Below are 24,985 nucleotides of genomic sequence, written 5' to 3' on the forward strand. Positions count from 1 at the left end.
AGTTTGTCATGGACTAAATTCTGAAAGGGGCCCATGGGAACTGACTTTTCAGTTCTCACTGAAAGCAAATCTGAATTCAAGAGAAATTTACACCTTTGTGCAGTTAAACTATGCCCTGCATTGCTGTTCCAGGGACTGGCTGCAAAGTGAAAGGCACCCAGCAGCCACTAACAGCTGGAAACAAAACCAGCAATATTAAATCCCCATAGAAATAGGTCTCAAAGTTGTATCACACCCAGCACCACCCGCATTTTAACTGTGACCCCAGCTGATAAGGTTGTGGTGCATTTTCCTTTACCTGGATAACAGCTTTCTTGTCAGCCTTTGGCAAGTTCTTAGCTTGGCGTTCTGCCTCTTCCCACTCTCTCATGACCTAACGAACAAAACAAGAAGCGTGACTTTCCCATTTTCCTCTCTTGTCTCAGGGCTTAGCAACAGCCAAGCACAGCAGCTCAACAGTCATCCTTTTATATTCCTCTCCTCCTTTTATCTCTACAAAAAGTGGTTATAACATATCACAAAGGTATGATCCTTTTATTAAACTAAACAAAGAGGCACTTCTGCGTCTGAACATCGTGCCAAGCTCTCACAACTCCAATGTGAAACAGCCACTCCTCAAGCGAGGGAAATGGAGGTAACTATTGATGAATATACAACCCCCTTTTCATCTCAGACTGAAAGGAAACCACATCCATCTACTGTACATATTTGGTCAAAATAAGTGCGTATCAACTTGTTCTAACAGACACGTTTTTGGTACCACAAAAATGCTAAGATTTTTTTCAGACTACACTGGCCTTTGAGTAGGACAGATCAAGAATTACATGCAATTTGTGCTAGTCTGTCCAGAAATAAGTGTCCCACATTTCAGGAACTGAATATATTTATATCTCAGGTACAACACTGACAGAAAAATTATGTAGGAGAACTTTCAGTACCATTCCTTTCAGCAATGCGAGAGGCCACATCCTCTGGTAACATAGGGCAGTATTTCAATAGTCAGGGAATGAGATATTCTTAATTTGCCGTCCATGACATCTGAAACCTTCTCTGGTCTTTCTCAGGGACTTTATTCATCTCACACCTAAACAGCAATCTCCTCAGATAACACATTTTATGCAGGAACAATTGCTCTCACCAAATGCAATGCACACAAGTGACTTGTTTTTTGCAGGATTAGCACAATGTCAAGAGATGACAAGAAATACAGAAGCAGTAACTCAGAATGTGCATTTTCTTTCTTTGTCACAAAACCCACACTTTCATCCTGTTCACTAAAAATAGCCAAATGCACACTTTCTAAAGTGGATTTTGGTAAAGCTCAGTCTGCACGCATGACTGAAATTTTACCAAGACTAGTATCAAGAGGCAGGGCAAGTTAGACCTGCTGTCTCTCATATGTGCAAGTTGAGCCTCTACCACTTGACTCCTGTCTCAGGCTCTCCAGTTCTCCCACATACTGCACACTGCTGACCAGGTTCCTTGAGGGACAGACTGGAGAGCACTGATGGTGCCTCAGGGTATCTGCTTGAGCCTGTGCCTTAGAAAATAAAGAACCAAGCCTGGGCTCAAAGAAGACTTTTACAAGTCCCAATCCTTGAAATACAATCCCCTCTCAGTCCTATGTAGATTAACCAGCATACAGACACCTACATTCAAGACCGACTCTATGGGATTTTGTTGTCAAGTTTTCATCTTTCTCTTAACCCTGCCATGTATTTCAAGACAGCAATAAATCAGTTATAGTAAAAATAGGTCAACTCAACGTCAGTGAAATTATTTATCCATAAGAGATTCTGGCCTCAGTAACAGCCCAAGAGAGTGGGGATACATATTTTGGAAAGTTAATGTGATGCTGAAAAGTCTAAAGTGAGAAATTGTTTTTCCTGCTTCTGGTATCCAGGAGGAGAATGGTTAGCAGCTGTGAGCACAAAGGCCTGAAGTCAAGTTTTGACATCAGTCTTTTACTGGGAACTGTAAATTGAAACTTAAGTCCCAAGAATCGCACTGCAACCTATATGAACTGGCAGCCTAGAAGTACCTCTTCAATTTGTATTATCTTTTCATTGGACAAATACACACTGATGTGCAAATTGCATCCAAGCTCTAAGGAGCTAGGAAACCAAAGTTTGCAATGGGACATGAAAATTCATTTGCAAGGGGTTGTAGCAAGCAGCTGAGGTGAGGAAGAGAACATGATGTACAGCGCGCTGAAGTTACAGATTGCCCTACCACCAGTTACTTTCCCACTGCTTGGGCACAGGAGATTTCACTGCTTCCCCAACAAAGCAGTACTTGAGGACATGAACTGGCATAATAGAGAGATCCTGCTGTGTTCTGGTAAAAGCTTATTGAATACACAGCAGCACTCTAAGCATAAGTGATAATATTAAGTTAGGTATTCACCTCTTTATATATATGCTTAGGCCATATGACTCTGGTGGCTGAGAAAATTCATGTATACAGACAGCACCTTTCTAGAGAGCTGACGTGTCACTGGTGCCAAGATGTGAGCATTACAGAAGACCCAGCAATTATGGCATTAATTCAAGTAATAAACTACAGTGACAGAAGTATTGGCCTAGGTTAGCAACTTTCTGATTTTCTTCTCCCTCTTCTTTCATGTCTTCAAATCACATCTCTGACATCTGCCTAATACTCTTTTTCACTCTGAATGAGCAGTTGATGGGTTTTCAGAACAACAGTTTCCTTGCTGTCCTTATCCCCCAGACTAACCCTCTGCTAATCCACACGGTGAAAACAAGTACTGTGGGTAATGTGATAAGGCGACCTTTGGCTAGATCAGGTGTCTCTGCTCATTTTATTTCTCTAAACCTTTTAAGGCATGTAAGGCAGGATGACAAACTGACAACATACACAGCTAGTTGGGAAGGATGTAAATTACGGGCTTCAGAGTTCAGCTCTGGTGCAATGAGAGTGAATGGCTTGTGAAAAATACAGGACAACATGGCTGTTTTCAGAAACAATATTCAGTGTAAAGACTGCTGTTCTTTGAGTGCCGATTTTTGCAACTGAGAAGACTTCAGTAGTTGAAAGCATCTCTGCCAGGCTAAGTAACTGAAGATACAGCTTCCCTACAGTTATCTATGGGTAGCCATGCTACCACCCAGAGAAAACTTCTGCCCTCACTGAAGATCACAGCTTTAAAGAATTCTGAGTGACTAAGAAATATGCCATAGCACTCTAGGAATACAAAGAGCAAGGAAGGTAAAAAAAATCCCCAGATATGCATGGGCAGAAAGAGGCTGAACTTGGCCTCTGTGCACTCATAAACCTACTCTCCTTCACTGACAGCACAGACCTATCAAGCCATACAGATTTATGGCTCTTCAAGGCTTGGTGGATTCACGTGGGGAAAATGACAACTTCTGGTTGAGATTTAAGAAGCAAGCCATTTCAAAGTCATACTTGTTCAGAACTCAGGACTTACTGCCTGGCAGACATTCTTTTGAAACTGGGCTGCAGAAGACAGCAAGAGGGAAAAAGGAAGCATGAAAAATGTCATTCATTATTAAGAGAGATGCTAAGTACACAAATCTCATTATATTGAAAACAGTAGAATTTGCTCCCACAGAAGCATATCTGCAAGAGAAGAATTTATGACAGACACTTGAGTTACAGCAATCAGACCAGCAGAGGAGCTTGCCTGAAGGTTTGCTTAGTTAGAAGGTCAAAGTCATGCCAATAAGATGCTTAACATTTGTCAAGGGCTTCTGTTCCACACTCAAGTCTTGGCCCTTTTTTCTGGTAATAACACCATTAAACCTCTCCCAAGAGCCCTGACTGTAACTGAGAGGGGCGTTCCTACTAACCTGAAGATTTTAAGGAAGGAAAGAGACCTCCCACAAACAGTAATAGAGATGGTGGGATCTGGGGAATGCATGGACCAGTATTAATTAACGTATTTGTCAAGGACATGAACAGTGGGATTGCATATATCCTGTGGATGATACCAATCTGAGTGATGTCGTTGATACTCTAGAGGGAAGGAATGTCATCCAGAGGAACCTGAACAGACTTAAGATGCGAGCCTGTACAAACTTCATCAAGTTCAACAAGGCCGAATGCAAGGCCCTGCCCCTGGGTCAGGGCAATCCCAGGCACAAACACAGGCTGGGTAATGAGTGGATTGAGAGCAGCCCTGAGGAGCAGGTCCTAAGGGTACTGGTGGATGAAAAACAGAATGAGACAGCAGTGTGTGCTTGCAGCCCAGAAAGCCAGCCATATGCTGGGCTGCATCAAAAGACGTGTGACCAGCAAGTCCAGGAAGTTATTCTCCCCCTCCACCCTGCTCTCATGAGACCCCACCTGCAGTGCTGTGTTCAGCTCTGGGGCACCCAACACAATTAGAATGTAGACCTGCTTGAACAAGTTGAGAGAAGGCCACAAAGATGCTCAGAGCACCTCTCCTATGGAAACAGGCTGAGAGAGTTGGGCTTGTGGAGCCTGTAGAGGACAAGGCTCCAAGGAGACCTTAGAGCAGCTTCCAGTGCCTAAAAAGGGCATACAGGAAATCTGAAGAGGGACTTTTTACAAGAACATGAAGTGACAGAACAAGGGGGAATGGCTTTAAACTGAGAAAGGGTAGATTTCGATTATGTGTTAGAACCTGTGGCTGTCCCATCCCTGGCAGTGTTCAAGACCAGGCTGGACGCGGCTTTGCGCAACCTGGAAAGCATTCCTGCTCATGGCAGGGAGGTTGAAACTAGATGATCTTAAAGGTCCCTTCCAACTCAAACTATTCTGTGATTCTATGGTGCCAGGGACACTAAAAAACAGCTGAAGACCTCTCTGGGATGTTAAACTAGTGGCATGCAATGGTCCAGAAAAAGTCTTGGATTTAACACCAGCCCAACTGAGGCTGGCTGGGGACTGCAGTATTTGCAGATGCTTACTTTGGAAATGAACTTCCAAGAAGCAAGACTATTCTAGGAGACAAGGCATCATTAAATTCCTATAGTAAGTAGTGTACTTACTATGATTCCTAAAATATTGTAAACAGCCAGAGGAAAAGTAAATTTACGACACGAGATAAATTTAAGACATCTCCTTTAGTCATGAGATGTTCGAGGAAAGAAATGGATAAATGATATTGCTCCTTTGAGCAAGGTTCAATACCTGGTTCCACCAGGCTATTTAGGAGCAACTATTAAGTGAGGGAGCCGTACAGGAGTTAAAAGACTAGAAAGAGCTAAAGGGGAATCACACCAAAACAGGAAACAAGAACCACAGCATCCTGCAATCAGTTAGCATAATTTCTTCCTTGTTTGCTATTCTCTGACATGTACATTTAAAGGTTACACATGCATGGCTGAATGGCTATCTTGTTTGCATGGGAATGTAGCTTTGCTGTTATCTGGAGTTGCATTAATAATTCCTGGGGAAAACTTAAAATTGTATGCTAGTACAATATCTGCCTAGAAAAGTTTATGAGCCTTGCTGCTCCAGGTGCAGCATAGTTATAAAGGCAGAAAAACTTTCATGGTCTGTAGTCTAAAGGGATGGACACATCCAAGCAGAAGGGATTAGAACAGACTGAACCAGAAGAGCATCAGGTCATCGTATAAAAACAGCAGACTCCCCTGCCTGTGTGAATATCTTAATGCGCAAGAAAAAGAAATACAGGTTGTCTGAATTTCATGGTAAACAAAGGGAAATCTCAGAAGAGTATCTGCATTTGTCCTGGTGGCATGTTTAGGTTAAAATGTTTAATCTTGATTTATTTTTTCAATGATAAACTTCCGTGCTTCTTAGGTGATTACATTTTATATGTGAACTAGAATGCATCTGGTTTCTTTTTTATTAATTGGCTGTTGCAAAGTAAAGTGTGCATTGAATCAAACAGTGTTTCAATACTAGCTGCTTTATTAAAGAAATACCTGTATTTTGTGAACAAACCAATTTACTTCAGATTATTACATTTACTAAGATGAAAGCGTTGAAAGAACTGGACTTCGAGCTAAAAATAAAATAAAACAAATATTCAGTGCAGGTGGAGCACTTGGATACTGACTCTCACTTGTTAAGTTTAGGGTTTGTTGTTGTTTTTTGTTTTTTGAGAAAAACACTGACAGCAAAACTTACTGATTTAATTTACTTATCACTGTTCTCTGTTTTTAACATAGCAAGAAACAGCTTCAGATTAATTTTTCGTTAACTATGTATTAAAACATACCTGATTATAAAGAAAATGTAAAAAGCAGTTTTTAAGTAAATTGCTAGAAAAGGACACCAATGATATGGGACACAGAGATACCAGTTCATGTGAAGAAACACTGAATGTAAACTAGTTGGCTTTTCTACTTCCCCGTAAGATCGTACATTTTTTAAACATTTGAAATGTTAACCAGGAGAGCTAGTTTGGCACCATACAAAACATTCATGGAAGGGAAAACTAACTTTTAAAAACTTAAGCTAACTCTCTCCTACAAAGCTCTGCAGGGCTTCTGTGTATTTCAAGATATATGTACTTTAAGATGTGATTTCATAAGCAGCATAAGCAAATTAAAGATCAAAGATCTTTCATTCTTGATGTCCCTATCGTGCTGCTGCTTCCCAGCATCGTGCCGAAGTGGCCACAGTTGATTATTTTTACTTGTTTTTCGAAGAACAGCACTGCAGTGAGATGAGAGAGCTGACCTACCTCACCCTGCAGCTGCACACTCATTAGCACTGACAGAAAGGATGGCTGGGAACATTCTAACAAGGGCAGAGCACAGGCAGCACCAACGTGATCTTCAGTCAAACCCCTGAACCACAGCCTTCATTTCTGCGCGTAGTAAAATGTGCAGTGCATTTACCCACGAGTTTTCTGAGGCTATGGCTCAGTGCTTTTCCCACTTTATTCTTTTAGTCTCAAGCACTGATGCTGTGGGTTCTGTCTCTCTGCATGATAATTTCTGGGTGCCCGTGCACTTGGTTAGCTATTTTTCACAAGCCATCATCTCTGCAGAAAGCAGAAAATAAGTGGTTCACCCATATACTGCCCTTAATTACTCACATGGACCTTTACATATTGGGATTTTGGAGACAAACCTGAAACTGTGGTGAGAATCTGAGGACTGTTACAGGGAAACCTGCCTTTTGCACTGAGTTGTCCTTTGCTTTCAAGCCACCCACCCCTACAGTGTCTTTGATAAAAAGGGCTATTTCAAGGGGAGGCAATAACGGGGTGATGACTGCATTACCTGCCAACCCTCTGCATGCCTAGCCTCTCTGCCAGGCAGGATGCCTGCCTTTTTTGTCCTCCCGATTTCCAGCTTACTCTCAAACTGCAGGCACACAGAAGCTTGTTACAAAGAAGACTGGAATGATATGCTCCCTGAGAGAGCACCCACCTTGCAAGCCACAGCTCACCATGCTCACCTCCATCCAGATTCACTCCGCAGCCTCAGGCCAGCTCTGAGCTGGGTGCTGCATGCACCCACACTCGGCAACACTTGCACCTTGGCCACTGGTTGTTTTAATGAAGTTCTTCAATCATCCAGAGGAAAGGAAATGATAGCACTTTAAGGCTGAGTTAGGCTGGTTCAGCCTGGAGAACAGAAAGCTCAGGGGAGACCTCCTAGCAGTTTTCCAGTACCTAAAGGGGGCCTAATAAGAAAGCTGGAGAAGGAGTTTTTACAAAAGTGACAGAACAAGGGGGAACAGCTGTAAACTGACAGAGGGTAGATTTAGATTAGATAGTAGGAAGAAATTCTTTACCATGCAGGTGGTGAGACACTGGCACAGGCTGCCCAGAGAAGCTGTGGCTGCCCCATCCCAGGCAGTGTTCAAAGACAGGTTGGATGGGGCTTTGAGCAACCTGGTCTAGTGGAAGGTGTCCCTGCCCATGGCAGGAGGGTTGGAACTGGATGAGCTTTAAGGGCCCTTCCAACCAAAACCATTCTATGATTCCATTTTGTCTATTTAAGGAGACAGCTTTCTTCTGCTACGACATTTCCCAAGTGGAGGCAGATGAGAAGCACCTATCTTCCTTTCTATTAAGTGTCATATTCTCAGTATGTGATTTGTGCTGACCATATGACTGCTTCAGGTAAGATGCCCTGCCCTACTTATTAGAAAAGTGCCAGGCATAGCTGTAATGCCAACAGAGTGGGACTTACACTAACAGCTTCGTTTCAGGCTTACTCTAACATTTGAGCACAGAGCTAAAGGTTAATGTGTCAGAAACACTGAAAATGCAACAGGGAAACAAAGTTACAATGAAAAACTATAAAAGCTATAGTAAAATACCTACACAGATATATGCAGCACATCTGAATTGTACTACATTCATTTTGGTGGTTGTTCCATCCTAAAAAAATATGCACCACAGGCTTTCCTCTAAGCCTCTTATATTTTTTCTTTGTTGTTATTAGAGCATAACTGTGAATTTTTTTTATTGGCATTGCTATTATTTCTCAGTGAGTGGATAGCTCATCTCTTAGTGTTCAATAGGATTAAAAACTGTATGGTTTCAGGCTACACAAATCTTTTTGGTTGAATGAAAGAAAAGGGTTGATTAAGCTGGATTTTAATTCAGTTCAAAAGAACTATTTTTTCCTCTTTTCTTTGGCTTTAGATGCATTTCATGTTACCCTGAGGCTCAAGATCATTAGATGAACATATGCGATCGTAAGTTACCCCAGGGCCTCACCATGTATGCGTATACACAGAGGATGAACCTAATAACAAGCTGCAGCAAAGATGACTAATAAAATGGTCAAGTTCTTCAATTAGAAACAAGAATCATCTCACAAACCAAACATTCTTCCACAAAGATGAGAGCAATTTTTATCAGACTTTTCTTCCCTTTTTACCAGCACAAGTATCTGTGGTGATTTATGATCACAGCTGCCACTCAACCACAAATGTGTGTCCCAAGCAGCTGAATTCCTAGGTAAGGGTCAGAAAAGCAGTAAATGGTGTATTTACAGCATTGCAAATAAGCAGGGCAGCTGGCTGAAGCCTTGGGAAGTAAGAAGATGAAGGATCGCAAGCATCTTATGACTCTACAGACAAAACTCTCTCTTTTAGGAAGAAATCTCTCCTTACCTGAGACATCCTTTCACGATGCTTAGCTTCGAGTCTCTCCTTGGCTTTCTGGAAATGGGCATGTTCATTCTCATCTCCAGGTGTCTCCAAGTATTTGTCAACAGCATCAGGAGTGCTAGCAGCTGTGGTAGGGACTGAGGTGGAATTTTGAGGCAGGGAGAGGGAAGGGAGGGGGAAAAAAAAAGCAGAATTTTGACTTTAGTACAGGTAAAACTTTACTTGGACCAATCACGAAACATCTGTTCTAATTTTCTTGGAATAAATCCATTCCTTTAACCTCAGAGGAAGATTTAAAAATGTGGTTTAAGTGGATATGTTACACATAGCAAATATATATAAATATACAAGGAATTCACCCGCCCTCTTTTATATACCAGGAGAACTCCACAGAGAACAGGTCAGAAACTGCAGCCAAAGCCAAAATTCCAAGCAAAAAAAGACTGGCAATGACAAGTACATAAGCTATCAAAAAGCCCTTTGCAAAGCTATACACTTTGTATATTAGTTTATTTTTAAAAGATAAACTGCAATAACACACACGGAGTGAAATGCAAATATGTTTAAAGCACCTATGGACCCCATGGTACGGTAATGAAATGCCTCAAATCCTTCCCTCAGTGACAGTTTGGTCTCACAAACATTTATTTGTAACAAATTTGATTAAGAAAACCCCTCATGGATACTGGAAATAATCAACAACCGTTCACTAACCGCCAACCATTCCTGTCGGATAATTAGGCAATACCTATCACACTGTTAGTGGAAAGATTTGTGTCTGGGGTAATTCAAGCGAAGCGAGCAACAGCTCCCTCACTACACAGTGACGTCCAATGACCCCTGCATTAACTAGAGTAAGAGTTCTGTGGTAGGGCCATAACAGCCATTTAAAAAAACTCTCCAGCTATTTCATGTGAACTAGACTGCTCCTAAATATTTTCTTATATAATTAATTTCATATCCCTGGTCACATTTACTTCAATAATTGCAAAGTTAGTCTAAAAAGTCTGACAAACAAAGGCTGTACAAATAGCTGTGCAGGATTTTTGGTTTTAAATACATTTGACTTCCTGTACTATGGTTAACTTTACATTTTAGTAAATAGACCAATACAGGTAGAGAAAACCCAGAACTCTCCCACACCTCAAACACTTCTCAATGTCTTCAGCAAAAGCAAACTTCAATTTGAAGGTCAGACTGAGTAATAACAACCAGTATTTATATCTGACTACTTTCCTTAAAACAAGCCGAAATATAAACACACGTAAGCTAAATTATTTAATGAGAAATAAAAAAATCAGGTTAGAAGTACAACATGTTAGTCCCAATGAAATACATCCTCAAATTTTAAGAAAAACTTAACCCAAAATCCAAACTTTCCCTCAAATTTTACTTTAGAAGTACAATCCCCAAAGCAAAACAAAATAGCCCCCAAATGAACAGAAAGCCTTTGGCTGCATTTGAGGTATTTCTGTATGTTCTCTGCAATAAGTATGAATGGTTTTGTCTGCTGTTGGTGTAGACTGCACAATGGATTTTGGAAGTTACTCACTGGATCAAAAGGAAAGGCCCTGTTTATCTCAAAATAAACAAACAAAAATCTACCAGCAACCAAAAAAATTCCAATTCACAAGTCCTAGGCAGCGTAAAATTTCACACCCCCCTCATTTTCAGATTTGGTTCAGAAATATTTCATGTCAAACTTACATATTGTAAACTTTGTCACTGAAGTACTGTAACAATCAAGCAAGGAACAACTCAGCTTCCTGACAAGTCACAAAAATGACAATAATGGAATGCAACGCTGCATGTTTTCAGTGGTTTCGCTTACAACTTCAGACCATTTGAAGTCTCTGATACTGTTAAAAGCATAAAAAATTTCTTTCTTTTTAAATATTTAAGGATAACAACCCATCTACAATGATAATGTGGTTTGTGCAAGGGTGTAGTGCTGCCTGCAGAAAGGCTACATCCAGTGACAGCACATTCCAAACCAAACCACCCAAATTTTGGACTGAAAGTGAAAACATTTCTGTAATGCTCAGAAGTATTTCCATATATGTTCACCTTTTAATCTCTGAAGCACCAACTGAATCTTTATTGTTTATCTTTATTAATGACTATTTACAGTTAAGTGTAGTTCATTTTAATTCTGTTTAGAAAATGAAAATAAAATTTATTTCAAAGCAGAAAATTTAAGTGTCAGACTGAGCAAAGGCCATCCCCTACAAGCTCCTGTTTCCTGACAGGGGCTCACCAAACACCCCCAGGCAGGAGCAGTGAATGCTCTTCTGCAATGTTTAACTGACCTTGCTGGCATTTTCCTTCCATGACTCTTAATTTTATTCCCCAATCCCTAGACACCTCCCTGAAAATTGCATGAGATTTAACATTCACAATACAGTGTGGCAATGAGTTCCACAGTTTAATCAGCTCAATGTGAGGAGCGTTCCTCTCTGCTTACACCTTCCTTTTGCTGCCTCTGCAGGACACAGCACGGTTTATCATGTTAAGATGGAATGGGGAAGAACTCTAGTGCATTTGCTGCTCTCCACCACCTTTTACAGTTTATTTTTTTTTTTTAAACTTAAGCCTGTACAAATGTGAGTGGAAAGAAGTGACGATCTAAATAAGTGTCCAATAAATTATGCAAATTTAACCTTTAATTTATTGAACTGGAAAAAAGGTCACCAGCATTTGCAATGGGATCACTTAAGCCACCTGTACATTTAAGGTCTGATTTTCCAAAGCTCCTGTCTCACACACACGGCCTTTACAGCTAGGTTTTCAGACAGTTCCCTTTCTTCCCACTGGGATGCTTGCTGCTGCATTTCTGAACGGGTGAGAATAGCGGGCGCTGAGAACTGGAAAACCTGATTTCAGTGCCTGGTGCCGAGGATGTCAGAGCACTAAGGCGTCTTCGAAAGCTGTGCAAACCCGCATCAAACAGTGAGTAGGCATTAAAGGCCACAGACCTGGGTGCCTAAGGCAGCCAGGCTGGGCCCAGGAGCATGGGAAAGGATGCAGGGAGTACACTGATATCTGACTTCAAACTGCTATCTCTCAAGCCAAGCTGAAGAGGGGAAAGCTACCGAAGAGCAATACTGCATAGGAGGAGAAAGCTGCTATCCCTGACCTGGTGCAAACGGCTAGTGTAAGGCCACATGTGGCTCTCCACTATATGCTCTCAAAAAGAAAGAAGGCTTCGAAACAGGCATGTGGGCTCATGGGAGCTTGGGGAACCTGCCTCATGGTAAGAAGCTCAATCAGTTACACTCACCCACCAGGGAGCACACTACTAATTTGATTTAGAAAATCTCTGCTGAGAAAAGATTTCTGACAACAGCTTTATCAGAAAGAAGCAACCAAGGTCTGACGGTCGGAAACCAAAGCTAAGCAGAAAATAAGCTGGCAATCCAGACCAGAAATAAGCCACCCACTTTCGCAGTACATGCAATTAAGTATTTGAACAGCTTAGGCAAATATATGCCCATTTGCCCAAAAGCATCCTTGAAAACATCTTGCTTCAGCATCTCCTTCCAAGACCTAGCCAATGAACAAGTGGGAAAGCAAAGAGTAAAATGGGTGCTTTCTCCCAGCCTGCTTGCTGCTCACAAGAATCTGCAGCCTGATCTCGTTTTATGACCCCATCCGCTCTTAGAAGGAGGTTTCATTTTCTATGCATTGCTTGTTTTATTAGGTAAGTCATTCTAGTATGGTATGATAACTGATAAAAAAGTGTGTTTAAACAGGTGTGGAAGAAATGCAGTATCAGATGACATTTTCTTCACACTTGCATTCATTTTACCTGTCAATTCCCAAACAGTTGTGGGTGGGTTTTTTAGTTTTTATTAAGATTTAAAATCCTAACCTTTCTGGAGACGCAGGTTCAATAATATGGCCAAATTATACTTTACATTTTTTGCTATTTAACAACGATTTTTAATAATCAAAAGACCAGGGAAAAAATAAAAAGGAAGAAAAATGCAACAATAGGCCCCCAGATCCTCTTCCATGGTTTTGCATAAAAATAAATAAACCATATCAGCATCTCCAGTGGAAAAAAAACCCCACAATATCAGTGGCCTCTCACCAATCTCATATGAAGTAAAAGGATTAGTAGATGCTCTTTTCCTGAATGAGACTGGCTGTAGCATATAAGATGGGAAACCATTTGAAATGAGAGCATTACCCAACTACAGTTTAGTATTCAGTGGATACATTCATTGCCTCTGAATTCCACATATACAACTGCTTCATTAATGAAGGATTAAGATCAAAGCTTTCAGTTGTTGACTAAGATCACAGCTAATTATAGCACTTCTGGCAATCACAAGTGCATATGGAGTATCTTTAGAAAGAAGGACTTCTATTATTGCTACTGCTACCTTATGAAATAAGCTGTTTTTACAAGATGGTATCCCCATTCTTTTGTGAGTAAGCTACTCTGCTTACAGCCGGGTGGCAAAATGAGTGAACAGAATTTAAACAATGGGAAATGAAAATAACTATTACCTTTTTATTACAAAACAGACAAGCTACCAGCTGAATGATACAAGACAAATGAAGGCTGGAAAAGGTTTATGTAAGATTGTAGCAAATTGTTGGAGCAATCCCAGACATAGCTACAGGCTGGGCAGAGAAGAGATTCAGAGCAGCCCTGCAGAGAAGGACTTGGGGGAGCTGGTCGATGAGAAAATGAACATGAGCCAGCTTCAGTGTGTGGTCGCAGCCCAGAAAGCCAACCGCATCCTGGGCTGCATCAAAAGAAGCGTGACCAGAAGTTCAAAGGACATGATACTCCCCCTCTACTCTGCTCTCATGAGACCTCACTTGGAGTACTGTGTGCAGTTCTGGTGTCTTCAACATAAAAAAGACATGGAACTGTTGGAACAAGTCCAGAGGAGGGCCACCAGGATGATCAGGGAGCTGCAGCACCAGCCATATGAAGACAGGCTGAGAAAGTTCAGCCTGTTCAGGCTGGAGAAGAGACAGCTGCATGGAGACCTCATAGAAGCCTTCCAGTATCTGAAGGGGGGCCTATAAGGACGCTGGGGAGGGACTATTCATTAGGAACTCTAGTGACAGGACAAGGGATAACAGTTTAAAACTTAAACAGGAGAAGTTTAGATTGGATATAAGGAAGAAGTTCTTTACTGTGAGGGTGGTGAGGCAGTGGAATGGGTTGCCCAGGGAGGTTGTGAATGCTCCATCCCTGGCTGTGTTCAAGGCCAGGTTGGACGAAGCCTTGGGTGGTACAGTTTAGTGTGAGGCGTCCCTGCCCATGGCAGGGGGGTGGAACTAGATAATCTTGAGGTCCTTTCCAACCCTAACTATTCTATGATTCTATGATTCTAAATCACCACAATTTTAAACACAAAGAAATGGATGTACCAGGACAGTTTTTACATAAGAAGTTTTAAAGTTTAAGATGATTTAATTACTTGGAGAAAAATGTGTGCCCAACTGGTATGCTTTCTAGTAGAGATCAATACTGTAGCACGGAACAGTAACTGTATTCACGTACTACATATAATACACTGCATTAGACAACTACTCTCATTCCTAGCACTGTGAGCTGCATGACTAGCAGGCTACCATTCCTTTTCACTTTTAATTACTTTCTTTTCATACGTGCTTTGACCAAGACTACTTTCCGAACCCTGTCTAAAACTGAAGAATAAATGGGAGGACAGAGTTCCTCTCAGAGTCAACAGCACCACGGAGACCGTGTGAGAATGAAAGTCAGACATGTCCCCAGTTTTATCATTTTACCTGTAAGTAGCAGGTTACTGCTGCTGGTTTCTTTTTCGGGTTTTGGTGACCAAATAGACAGCACTGCTGTGCTCCAAGGTTTGGCATCACCCACCTGGGTTCGCAGGAATTCTGGGAGCCAGACCTTTCACCTCATGGCTCATCAGCACACCTCCCTGCTTGGAAGCTAACTGCACAGCAGTGAACTGTGCTCATAAAGATCAGAGCGTGGCACTCCTGTCCTTCAGCCACTCAACTCCAAATGCCCATTCTCTAATTTTCAGCAAAGATGCTCAATAATGTGAACTCCCTTTAAGTTACTGATGGATATTAAGGCTCATCCATTTCAACCACATATTTATCACTCAGCCTGACCACACAGCCACTCAGCTGGGTTTTACTTATCTTCCACGTTTACTTTATCCTCATATTTTGACAATTATCTTTAAGACACCCAAAAAAGTCTTTGCAAGTAAAGTCTTCACCATAACAACTGAAGAATTCTGACTACAATGGTAGGGACTCTGAAAGCACAAAACATGGACTAATGGCCAGACCAAATATATTCTGTCAGAAAAAGATAACATGCACATTGGTACTGACTTAAGGAAAAAACATCCCCTGTAACAGCAGTGGTTGTATGCTCAGGGATCATGTCTGAAGCAGTAAAAAGAATCGCCAGTTCGGAGACTTGACTTTTCCACCTTCAATTTCAAGCTGCCTCTTAGCTCCCAAATTCTGATAAATTAGATGAATGTTCCTAAAGCAGATTAGAAAGTACATTGTTTAAAAATGTCCACTAGTTTAATTGAAAGAGATTGCAGACACAGGTGACATGAATAGAGTTAACACATGAAAGAGAACTCAGTGTTCCAGAGGGATGCTCTTTCCTTTCTTGTCATCAAGTTCCAGAGTAAAAAAAAAAACCAACTGCGGTTAGACCTGACTAAAGAAGTACAGCAAAAAGTGTCTACAATAATACATTACATTAATAAAATTCCTAGTGCTTGAAATTATCAGTACTCTAAATTTCGTATATGAAAATATTTGCATCTTTTCCCTGTTGAGCCTTAAAGTTTACCCAATTGCTTTTTAAACAGGCCCAGTCCAACACTGTCTCCATATGTGGTTCAAGGGTGAAATGTAAGTGAAAATCTATATAGATGAAGAAACTGCTGAAACAGAAATTAGTCACTTGCTTCCACTAAAGATGGTAGTAAAAATTAACAATTTCAGTAGATATTAGAACTCATCCCGTTTCATGTCCTAGGCACTGAATGATGTTGTCCAGCACTCACAATGAGTGAAGAACTGCAAAAATGCTTTTCTTAAGATTTCATCTACACTATTTGAAGCCAGCTTCAACTTTACCAAAATGTATAATACAGCTGAGCTTTTATGCTAGAGAAAATTAAACCCAGCAAATACCGGCAATTCATGCTGGAGATAATGGGAGAGGGACACATTCAAGTCAAGTCTTGAGAGGTAATGCCCCTTACTGCTAATTTTGGGAAACAGTAAGACAACTGAATATAAAGAGCCTTTGTGATGAAGCAACAGGTTGTTCTAATGTGACTGGCTTTGGCAAATGTGCAATAACTTGGGGGTTTTAATTCATTCAAATTTGTAGTTCTTATGCAAAATGTTTCCTTGCAAATATCACTACTTATGAAGGCAGACTTTTAGGATTTGAAATGCCATCACTAGAATTCTGCATTTTAAATTACACCTCCTGTAGTATCTCTGTGACAAGTTAGTACTGCAGCTATCTGCTGCAATGAATATTTTCCAGCACTAAGTGCACTGTCAAAAAACTCGATGTCCAGATGAACATACTCTAGATGTGGCCTGGTTTCTGTCTCTGAGACTCCTACCTGACTTCAAGCTCAAGCTGGCTCTGTGGTTGTACAGATAAAATGAGCCATCACCCAGTAAGTAAGACTAAGGATTAAAATGTGCTACCTAACAATAAATTTGGTATACTTTACCATTCTGCCTACAGGAATGCACTGCTGTTCTTTAATCTGTTAGACACACTCTGGAAGTGGGCATGCAAGTTTAGGTGCCAAAACACTTACTTCCTGCTAACTGGGGAGATGTCAAGATCCCTAACAAGTAACAAATGGATAAAGCAAATTATTGACAATGGGAGTATCATCTCATAAGCTGCTGCTTTTAAAAGATACAGCTCATTTGCCTTACCTCTGAAGAGAAATTAAACTGGACTCTGCAAAATGCTAGGTCATGAATTTTCCCCTCACTTAAGAGGGAGGTTGTGAATGCTCCATCCCTGGCAGTGTTCAAGGCCAGGTTGGATGAAGCCTTGGGTGGTATGGTGTAGTGTGAGGTGTCCCTGCCCAAGGCAGGGGGGATGGAACTAGATGATCTTAAGGTCCTTTCCAATCCTAACTATTCTATGATTCTAAAAGCATGATCCGGAAACACATTGAGACTGATCTCATCAATTATCAGGGATGGACGGATACTAATCTGTAGGGAAGCTGAAGTTAGACTGTATGAAAAGCAGTGTCTTCTCCCTGTTAGTATAAGTCTTGTGGACAATTTTTATCCATATTTAAGTTGCTGTGAAATTTCACCTATATTATGAAATTGTAGCTTTTATTGTGTTTCTTCCATTTGAAATTGGAATAAAGTATCTGACACTTAAAAATCACCAAAAGATACAGCAAGTTTGTACGTTTACAACATTTAACCTAGAGAAGAAATACTGTTCTACCTAAATTCAAAGATCTGTGACAGTGCTCCAGAATGATGGGAGATAAAATAAAGTGTGTTAACATTTAAGCTTACGATTAGGTTTATAGGGTTTACACAAGAAAGGAGGGAACAGACAACACTGAACCCTGTCGGTTCCCTCTTTGGATAGCCACAGGAATTCAGTAAAATGATAAAGCCCCCTATTTTATAAAACGTCATTTTAATGATACATCAAAGTTTACAAAAATTGACTGTGCCACCAGAGTACAGTTCACTCCCACTTTGGATGCAAAATAAATGAAAACTCGGTGGCACGAATTCATTCCACTCTGCTCTGAAAGCACCCTGAGACCTGTAGGACCTGCTGGGAGAGCTTTCTCCTATGCAACAGCTGACAAATGAAGAACATCTAAGAGAATGAATGATCTCAGCTTGGAAGTTCCTTGTGTCCCCAAGTTAAGGCTTGAACATCAATGTAATTTCAAAATAGTGCTTACTAAAATAATCTGGTCTTTTTTAGCTCCTTCTATAGTTTTAAGGATGTTTCACAAGCAACAATTAAGAGACAGGAGAAACAAGTCATACAACAGATTACTTCTTAGTGTGACAATAGGACAGAAATCATTCCTTCAATAACAGCATATTGTGCTTTACTTCCAGTTGGCAACTGAGTACCACACAGCTGCTTGCTTGCTTCCCTCTCCCCTTCCCCATGAGATGGGGAGGAGAATCAGAGAAAGGTAAAACCTGCAGGTTGAGATAAGAACAATTTTAGTAATTGTAAAGTAAAATATAATAATTACAGAAAGAATGGTAACAGGAGAAAGAGGAATAAAACCCAAGAAAGACAAATGATGCGCAATTACTCACAACCCGCCGACTGATACCCAGCCCAACCCCAACAGTGATTGGTTGCTTCTGGGCAACACCCCCAGTTTATACACTGGGCATGACATGCTGTGGTATGGAATACCCCTTTGGATAGCCTGGGTCAGGTGTCCTGTCTCTGTTGCCTCCTGTCTTCTTGTGCCCCTCCTCACTGGCAGGGCATAAGAGGATGAAAAGCCCTTGATCAGAGTAAGTGATACTTAATGACAACTAAAAACATTGGTGTGTTATCAGCACTGTTCTCAGACTAGAGCCAAAACACAGCTCTGCACCAGCTACTAAGAAAAAAAATTAACTATCCCATCTGAAACCAGGACACATCAATTTATCATCTTCTGCTTATTCTTGTCAATATGCATCAATTCTGAGATCATTAAATTCAAATTAACTGCCTGATAGATCCTAATGATTTCAAAGAAGTCATTATGGCCAGTCACACAATAGAAGTTTGAGTCCTTATATTGAATAGAAACTTCAGATAGTATTGAACATCCTTATTAAAAATCAATAGAGAGCGAGCATGTGGTCTGGCAGGCTGAAGGAATCAGTAACAAGATCCTTAGAGCCTTCTACTTCTGGGCAATTATATTTCAATTCCCATGTAGCTGGGTGATGAATGGAAAAACCTGGCAGTAGCAGCTCCTACCCAACAGACATGATTTTTGTCAGACCTCAGAGAACTGGACAAATTCATTGACAGTGTAGACAGTTTAAGGCTTAGAGTGACCGGACAGACCCACCTCTTCAGATCAAAGCAAAGAGACTTCAGTAAGGAAGCAGAATAAAACATGATTTTTTTTTTCTTTTCTGTTGATTGTGTGTTCAGGATATTAGTATTCAGTGTTCAGAGTATATGAGTATTTCTAACAACAGAACATCCTCAGGTCTTGGTTCCATCCAATTTCAATGCATTACGTGAAAAATAAAATCACATCCCACCCTTTCATCCTTTGCCCACTATTTAGAAGAAACGCAACTGCTATCCACAACTTTGTATTACTCTATGTCAAATCTAACTAGTTCTTCCTGCAAAGCAAAGAACAGCTAGACAAAGGAAATACATGCTTTTAGCATCCATCTTGTCTCCTGCTTAAGAGAGGCTCCCTATTTTTTTTTATCTAGCACACAAGGGAGCAACAATAATGTGAATACTGGAGAGAAAAGGAATAAAGAATGGAGTAAATAAGTAAGTATGAATGGGGGGGAGGCACAAAGATCAAACAGAAAGATTAAGTTAATGGTGAAGCGTGACAGAAACTCTTCACCATTTTTCTCTTCTTCAGCATGACTGGGGTGAGTGAGGGTGGCACCTGGGCTACAATCAGATGAAAAAACCTCTTTCAGCAATATTTGACCAGTACCAAAGACAGGATGTCACTGAAGTACTAAAATATATAGTATTCAGCACTTTAACTACTTTCATTACCATTTCTATTCAGCAAAATGATGAAGAATAAGGAGGAACATCATGGTGATACTGAGACAGTAGATGAAACCCGAAGAAAACAAAGTTATTTTTATTTTCTTCTTTTCCAATGATAGAAATAACAGGTGTGTACAAGGTACAGAACAGATTGAAATATCACGAAAATACAGGAACAAAAATGTAACTAAAGTAGCTAGAAAAATGTACCCTATAGATGCAAATGTCTGAGAAACTACTGAAGGAAAAAAAACCAAACAAACAAAAGAAACCGGAAACAGGAAAAAGCCTTTGGGATATCTATTTTAAAAGGCAAGACCAACTCTACCTTTCCTCAAAGCCAGTTGTGCAAATGAAGCCAAGCAGCTCAAGTACTCAACCTAACTCCATTTTCCCTAAGGAGAAAATGACTCAAACCAAATAATGGGAACCCCGAAGTAAACCAAGATAACTATGGAAAGAATACAAATGGTAATGTTCTTGGCATTGTTTCACTGAACTGAACCTAAGGAAAAACAAAATGAAACAAAACAAACTTCCATGAGATAGAGAAGACTCTCCAGGGCTTATCTCAATATCCTAATGAATATGACACACAGCAAATTCAGAATTTCTGGTTCCACACACTGCAAGAGAATTGCCAGTTTTAGAAGAGAAGATCGTTTCTCCTCCCAAACAGCCTAAGCTGAACAACTGCTGCTGCCAAGAGACAGGTCTTAAGAAGGAAGACAATTTATTTCCAACTTTCATTTAATCCATAATATTCTTTTTAAGATCATGGCTGAGATCACCCCTTTTAGCAGAGCATTTCCTGCAAAAAGATCACTAGGTTGACTGGAAGTGTAACACAATAAACTCTGCTGGCTTGCTGTTACAAGCAGTCAGTGCTATGACTTCACCTACAACCTGTGTATGAAAGACAACACCATTGCATTATCAAAGTGACAAATGGGAATCTCACCCCTCCAAGTTTTACTGTGTAAGTATAATTCTCATGAAGTCTGTTTTGTGATGTGACTGATCTTTTAGTCAGCAACACCCTTCCCTATGTGTAATAACTCTGCAGCACTATACAAGCCAGAAATGAAACTCTCAGATTTGAAGTGGTGGGTAACTACAGATCTGTATGCAACATGCACGGTCTTTGGAGATCTCCGAGTCTGCATACAGTCCCACTGCAGAATTTGGAGAAAGAGATGCATTCACATGGCTCAGCTTGAAGGGCAGGAGACAAAACATGCTGTAAAAACTGGATGTTCAACAAAATTGCAATCTTGCAAGAGTCCAGATCTACAAGTCCTTATTTATGCTGCTGTCCAGCCTTCAGAAAAATACATGTTTTAGTAATGCTGACAAAGGCAGTAATAATTCTTAATTCCTACCAGCTATGTGAAAAGGCTGACTTTTTTAGTCTTACCTTGCTGGACACAAAACATAAGGATGAAGCATCCCATCCCGTCCCACGTCCCCCCCCGCCTTTTTTTCCCGTTTCTGGGGAAAGGAACAGGCACTGTCACAAGAGGAGTACTATCAGAGATAGGTGATGTTCATTTGCCTCATATAGACCAAGGCAAGCACCTCTGTGCAAGCAAATCGTGTTCAGTCCTGTCATTCTTCCTCTGCTAAATGAGACTACTTCCAGGTGCAAAGCAGCAAAAGGTTCTGTTTCTCAGCTGTTTTCCGTTATTAGTTTTGACGGCCATCATCATGTCTGGATCCAATCACCACTTACGCATGATAATCACCCATGTGTGACTGAAAAAAGTAACTGCCTTTTACAAATTCTCTGTTGGCTGTAACAGTAAAGAATAAACACAGCCTCACCTTGGTCACCTGAAACTAAATGTACAAGAGCTGAAGCAGAGTCTAGGCTTATTGTTCAACATCTCTCTTGCTGCAGTGCTTTTTCTATGATTCCAATCTGCATCAGCCAGCTATTTTCAGTTTATTTTTCTTTCCTCCTTCCACATCTACAATATCAACTGCTCGTCAATATCACATACCTTGCATTTTTCATGGCATAAATACTGCTTCTTTAAAATACTCTTTTTTTCTACTACAGCCCTAATTTGTTATGAAGTCCCAGTTTTTCTTGCCTGTCATAGGGCACGCAACCAGATACAAACCACATTTTGCATCTGGCAATGTCTCACCTTCCACAGAAAATGGCTCAAAATTTCATTCTTTAGCAAATATATTACAGACTTCACTCCAATCTACTGCAAAGTTCTTTCTCTCTTCACTACATCTTCTGTCTTGTTGCAAAATCTGGTCACTACCTAGGAGGCATCCCCCATACTCACACTGTGCTAGTTTTTCTCTATGTCCCTCCATGGAGCTGTGCAAAGAACAGCTTTAAAAAGATGCCAAGATGAAATGCAGCTGGAGCACCAGAGCAGCAATTCTGCCTCCATGTCTGCGCCTGCTCTAAAAAAATACAGGTTGGCTCCTTTGCCGAGCACACACAGTACACCTCGCTAGGGCACTGCATGTGTTTGTCTGCATTTTTATGCCTTCTACTTACTGCAAACATTCCTAGGCACAGATCAGAAAATATTTTGCTAAAAGGAACCCCAACATGGAACTTCTGCTCTGCTCCTCTGTGCCCTGTGAGCTGGCAGGGCAGTGAGATATGAACTCACTACTTCATGTTTCAGATGTAAATTGCAGCCAATACTCTCCCAAGAGTACATGCTGCTAAGGCAGACAGCAGGGGAGTGGTACCAGTGGTTCCCAAACCAAAACCCAGCTGATAAATTCAGCATCTGATTCATCAGCTTCAATACTCTGTGATGGAGAAAGCCATCCTTCTCAAACCGAAATTCACAGTGCAAACACTCTTTCTTCAGGGAAAATGATCATTAAAATATATGGCATGTTAAAGTAAGTGGGAGGTGATTCGCATCCATGTGCATCCTCAGGGAAACCTAAAAAAATCAATGTTATTTTTCCCGTTCTTGCTGCAAACACACACAAAGTATTCAATCAAACTGGAATGAAAAAACCTCTAAACGAACATTCTGTTATTTTAATGATTTAGCTTTGATTAAAAAAGGTCAGTTAATACATGGAAATACACTGTAAAAACTATGAGCTATTTTTAAACTTACCTGTGGCTTATCTAATGTTTGTGTTGCTTCCTGCACATGCACTGCACATGCCCACACAGACATACACAACATGTCAGTACGCTTTGACAGAAAATTAAGAGAAGGTGAGTGCGAAGGTCTTGACTAAGGAAGTGTTAAGCTTTTAGCTAACTACTTGCAAACCCCCATCTACAGCACCAAGAAGACACCCACTACCATGCTGGGTTAGCGAGAGGCTACTGAGGATCTACTGGTGAGCAGAGGCTTTGGACAGACCGCGGCCAGGGGTTAGTGCAAGTCCAGGCCCACTCCTGCACAGCAGGAGCAGGGGAGGCACGGAGGGGCACTTACTGACGCTGCCACAGACCGCCATGCAGTACTCCTCGGAGTCAAAGTTGTTCCGGTTCCCACCGCAGCCGCCGTAAAGGAAGGGTGCGCACTTTCCTTCGGCCATGTCAAAGTACCAGCGGGAGATCATCGCGCGGCAGGGACCAGTCTTGGCTTGCTCAGAGCACACCTCTAGTCACAGGAGACCCGGAGGAACCACATTTAGCATGCAATTGGTATTGCTTTGGATTCTTAATTAGGTACCTTTCAATGTCCACGCACACAAGCGAGGAAGGAGATGCACCAAGGAGGTGTTCTGGGGAACAGCAAACCCTTCCCAAGAAAACCACCCCAGAGACAATTCTGAACTGACTCAGACTGGTGCTAAGTCACCTTAGCTTGCCTATATTTTTATGGTTTTAGCTACTTCATCTGCATGCAGTGAGGGGTGTTGCCCTGAAACAAGCTCCAGCATGGTAGCAATGGGGGAACTGTGAAGCTTCATCTGCTTCCAGGCCAGAGGGGTACAAACACTGCCTGTTCATGGGGTGTGCCTATGGTCCCAGGCAGATTCATACCCAAGCAGCACACTCAGTGCTAGAAGGGTGTCACCTGTCTGGAAGCGGAACATCTGAAAGCACATGAAGCTGTATTTTCATTTGTTGTTTTTTACCTACATACTCCCTCCCTGCCCAGCCTGAGAAGTTTCCTACCTTATACAAAAGAAAAAACAAACCCCAAATATTTATGAGTTATAGAGGAAAATAAATTCTCTTCAGACACCTATTTATATACTGTCATTACTGAAGAAACTCCCTCTTGCAAGCTGCCTTCACAGGGTTTTTAATTCACAGTTCGAATATGTATTCACATATATAAAATTGCTGCCATAGCTTTAACTCATTCACCGTAGGAAATCTCATCCCCAGTAAATATATACTGGGTAAAAAATTAAAATGGTCTGCGCCTGTGTTCACTGTGAGCTGCCACAGCCTCTGCCTATATCCTGCAACACAAGAAAACCTGAGGGAAGAACCAAACCACATAAATTAAAGGAAGACAAAGCAAATCCTGCCTGCAATTTGGAATTCAGCCAATTACACACGTAAACGTATAGCCCTTTACCAATAATGTTCCAAACAGACAAAAGCAGTTTTATCTTTCAATGTGCTGTATAAGTCGTTTCCAATCTACATAACGTTCGACACCAGCACACCCCTCATTTGCTTTCATCACACGCACTGCATTGGCAGAAAACCCCCTACGTTCAACTACAGGCTTTTAAATTCCCTGCATCTATTTGAGTTTTGTGGAAGGCAGATACCTAAGGGTTGAAAGGTATGAAGAAATATCAGGGCATTAGCACTGAAAATCCCCTGCATGCTCATCATCTCTTAGATGCTGGCTACAAAGAATCATGCTTTTCAGAGTCTGTCCTGATACATCTCTTCACTCTCTCCAGGAGCACAGCTATTTATAAATGCATTTTCTGTTCAATTGTCATGGGCAGTCAGTGTATACCTATAATTCCTTAAATAAATAATAAAGGTGTAATTTGACATGTGTTTAACATATTCACATGTCATATCTGTAAATAATGTCAAGAATCAATTTCAGAGAGCATGCATTTGGTCTAAGAGAAACAGAACCAAGTGTATGCAACCATCAAAAATGTGCTACAAACATTGCAATTCTGGACCAAGTAATTAGGGGGGAAGAACAGCAGAGGGTG

At 41.0% G+C, this 24,985-nt stretch overlaps 1 protein-coding gene across 5 annotated transcripts in view; it reads right to left on the reverse strand.

Annotated features, from left to right (window-relative positions):
• Window positions 1–24,985, reverse strand: part of APP (amyloid beta precursor protein) — a 205,331-nt gene that overhangs the window by 59,311 nt on the left and 121,035 nt on the right. For 3 of the 5 annotated variants that reach the window (XM_057398710.1, XM_057398711.1, XM_057398709.1), the window contains exons 7-9: window positions 23,278–23,445; window positions 9,058–9,191; window positions 299–373 (exon numbers count right to left, since the gene is read on the reverse strand). In XM_057398710.1, coding sequence (XP_057254693.1) covers window positions 299–373; window positions 9,058–9,191; window positions 23,278–23,445 — 377 coding nt within the window. The remainder of the gene's footprint in view (window positions 1–298; window positions 374–9,057; window positions 9,192–23,277; window positions 23,446–24,985) is intronic. The other 2 variants (XM_057398713.1, XM_057398712.1) reach the window with 1 other exon arrangement.

Source organism: Pezoporus wallicus, unplaced genomic scaffold (genome assembly GCF_028554395.1).
Source record: "Pezoporus wallicus isolate ANWC-B61680 ecotype Strahan unplaced genomic scaffold, APGP_CSIRO_Pwel_v1 contig_6094, whole genome shotgun sequence".
In the NCBI taxonomy this organism is placed as follows: Eukaryota; Metazoa; Chordata; class Aves; order Psittaciformes; family Psittacidae; genus Pezoporus; species Pezoporus wallicus.